General features: G+C 59.1%; 1 protein-coding gene across 1 annotated transcript; it reads right to left on the reverse strand.

Annotated features, from left to right (window-relative positions):
• Nucleotides 1-6: 6 nt before the first annotated feature.
• On the reverse strand, nucleotides 7-1,620 carry LOC101641635 (7-alpha-hydroxycholest-4-en-3-one 12-alpha-hydroxylase). The gene has a single exon (XM_004708660.2). It carries the CDS (start codon nucleotides 1,578-1,580, stop codon nucleotides 75-77), a length of 1,506 nt encoding a protein of 501 aa, XP_004708717.1. The 5' UTR covers nucleotides 1,581-1,620; the 3' UTR covers nucleotides 7-74.
• Between the last annotated feature and the right edge of the window lie 399 nt (nucleotides 1,621-2,019).

Below are 2,019 nucleotides of genomic sequence, written 5' to 3' on the forward strand. Positions count from 1 at the left end.
GTGTGAGCTGGACGAGGTGGGACACCCCAGGGAGCCCCCGTGGCCAGGTCTGTGGCAGGCGCAGCTGGCCAGGCTCACTCAGCAGACCGCAGGCGGTAGCGGAAGCGCACATCGTGGCTGGGCTGGGTGGTGCCGAAGCCCCAGCGCCGGGGGTCCACCGGGGGCACGGGTGCGTCCGGATCCACCATTTCCACCTCAAAGTAGGTGACCATGAGCAGGATGAAGAGCTTCATTTCGCTGAGGGCGAAGTGCCTCCCGGGGCACATGGAGACGCCCGCCCCCCACGGCATGTTGTAGTATGGTATCTTTTTGCCCCTCTTGCGGAAGTCCACTTTGCGGCTGCCATCCGGGTTGAGGAAGCGGTCGTACTTGAACTTGGTGGGCTCGGGGTGGATTTCCGGGTCCATCTGGACTGACAGGTAGGGGAAGATGGCCACCTTGTCTCCACGGCGAAGCAGGTATTCCTCCCCACTGGCCATCTTCAGGTTGAAATCCACCTGCACTGCCCGGAGGAGAGTGGGCGAAGCCCCCAGGCGCAGGGACTCCTCCATCACGCTGTCCAGCACCGGGGTGTGTTTCAGAACACCAGGGTCGCAGCAGAAGGACTGCGTGGCCTCCAGGCTGGCCTTCCCCAGGACCTTGGTGGCTTCCTCCTTCACAGCCCGCATGGCATCCGGGTGCTTGAGGAGGAACATGAGGGCCCAGAAAGAGGCAGGCCCCGTGTTCCCTTGGGAGGCCCAGAGCATCATGAAGTTGAACTTGTCCTGCATGGCCGGAGCCACCTCCAGTGCCTGCAGCTGCTGCAGCATGTCCAGAATCCAGCGGCTGACCCCCTCCTTCTGCAGGTTGTGCCGCACTGAGAGCACCTTGTGGAACAGGCGCTGTAGCCGGCCCACGTGTCGCCATTCCCGGGGCCAGAGCACCGAGTAGACAAACCTGGGAAACAGGACGTCAAAGCGGCGGAACTCCACAAACAGCTCCTCGGCCTCCAGCAGGTCCTGAGCCGCGTCTGGCGTCCGGCCGAACAAGCTCAGGTAGCCCGCTTTGAACAAGGTGTTGTAGCAGAAGTGAAAGAGGCCGTCCTCACGCCAGCCGCTGGCCGACGGACGCCGGCCCTTTGGCCCCAGCATGACCAAGGACAGGGTGTCCAGCATGACCTCGTTGAGCTCCTCTAAGCCGCCCCCCATCAGGTGCTTGGTGCTGGTCGAGTGTATCATGTGGTAGTCCTCCGCTAGCGGCTTGTATCCAAAAACCTTCAGCACGAGTTCTTTGGCGTACTCGATAAAGTCCAGTCTTCTCTGGGTGTCCTTCAGAATAGGACCAAAGGATAAAGGGTCCATGACGAAGGTGAAGTACTGGCCACCGAGCAGCACGGTGAACACATCCCCATGCTTGGCCTGCATCCGTCTCAAGAACTCAACCATATTTATCCGGAAAGCCATGGCGTGGCCCAGCCAAGGCACAGGGCCCTTGTCCAGAGGGGGCTCCTGGGGCCTATGTTGTCGGAACAGCCCCGGCAGGCTCAGGAACCCCAGGACGGCCACCAGCAGGGCACCCAGCACGAGACCCCAGAGCACCATGCTTGCGCTCCTTCAGGCTCGGCTGTGGACACACTGATTGCTCTCGGCATGCCAGGGACATTTTGAAAGGCCCTGACCAATCAGGAGGGAAAGGCCTGTCCCTCGTTAGACCTTGCCCCGTGCCTGCAAATACAGTAAATAACTCCAGTGGGAAAATCCTTTGGGACAAAATGCTCCTCTGAATTTGCTGGAGCCTGGTCACGTGGAGGGAGGCGCTTAGTCACCGCCTCCTCTCCACCTTCTTACCTTTTCCCAGTCAGTTATACCTTCACTGGCTCACTCATTCAGCAAAAACATACGAAGTTCAGTTATGAAATTTTCTTTTTAAAAAATCATTTTTGGGGGGGCTCATACAACTCTTATCATTAATCCATCCATCCATCCATTGTGTCAAGCACATTTGACTGGGCTGGAATGAGCAGCCTGGAGCTGAACTGTG

The sequence above is a fragment of the Echinops telfairi genome, unplaced genomic scaffold, assembly GCF_000313985.2.
Source record: "Echinops telfairi isolate 266 unplaced genomic scaffold, ASM31398v2 ScPeMD7_4225;HRSCAF=4972, whole genome shotgun sequence".
In the NCBI taxonomy this organism is placed as follows: domain Eukaryota; kingdom Metazoa; phylum Chordata; class Mammalia; order Afrosoricida; family Tenrecidae; genus Echinops; species Echinops telfairi.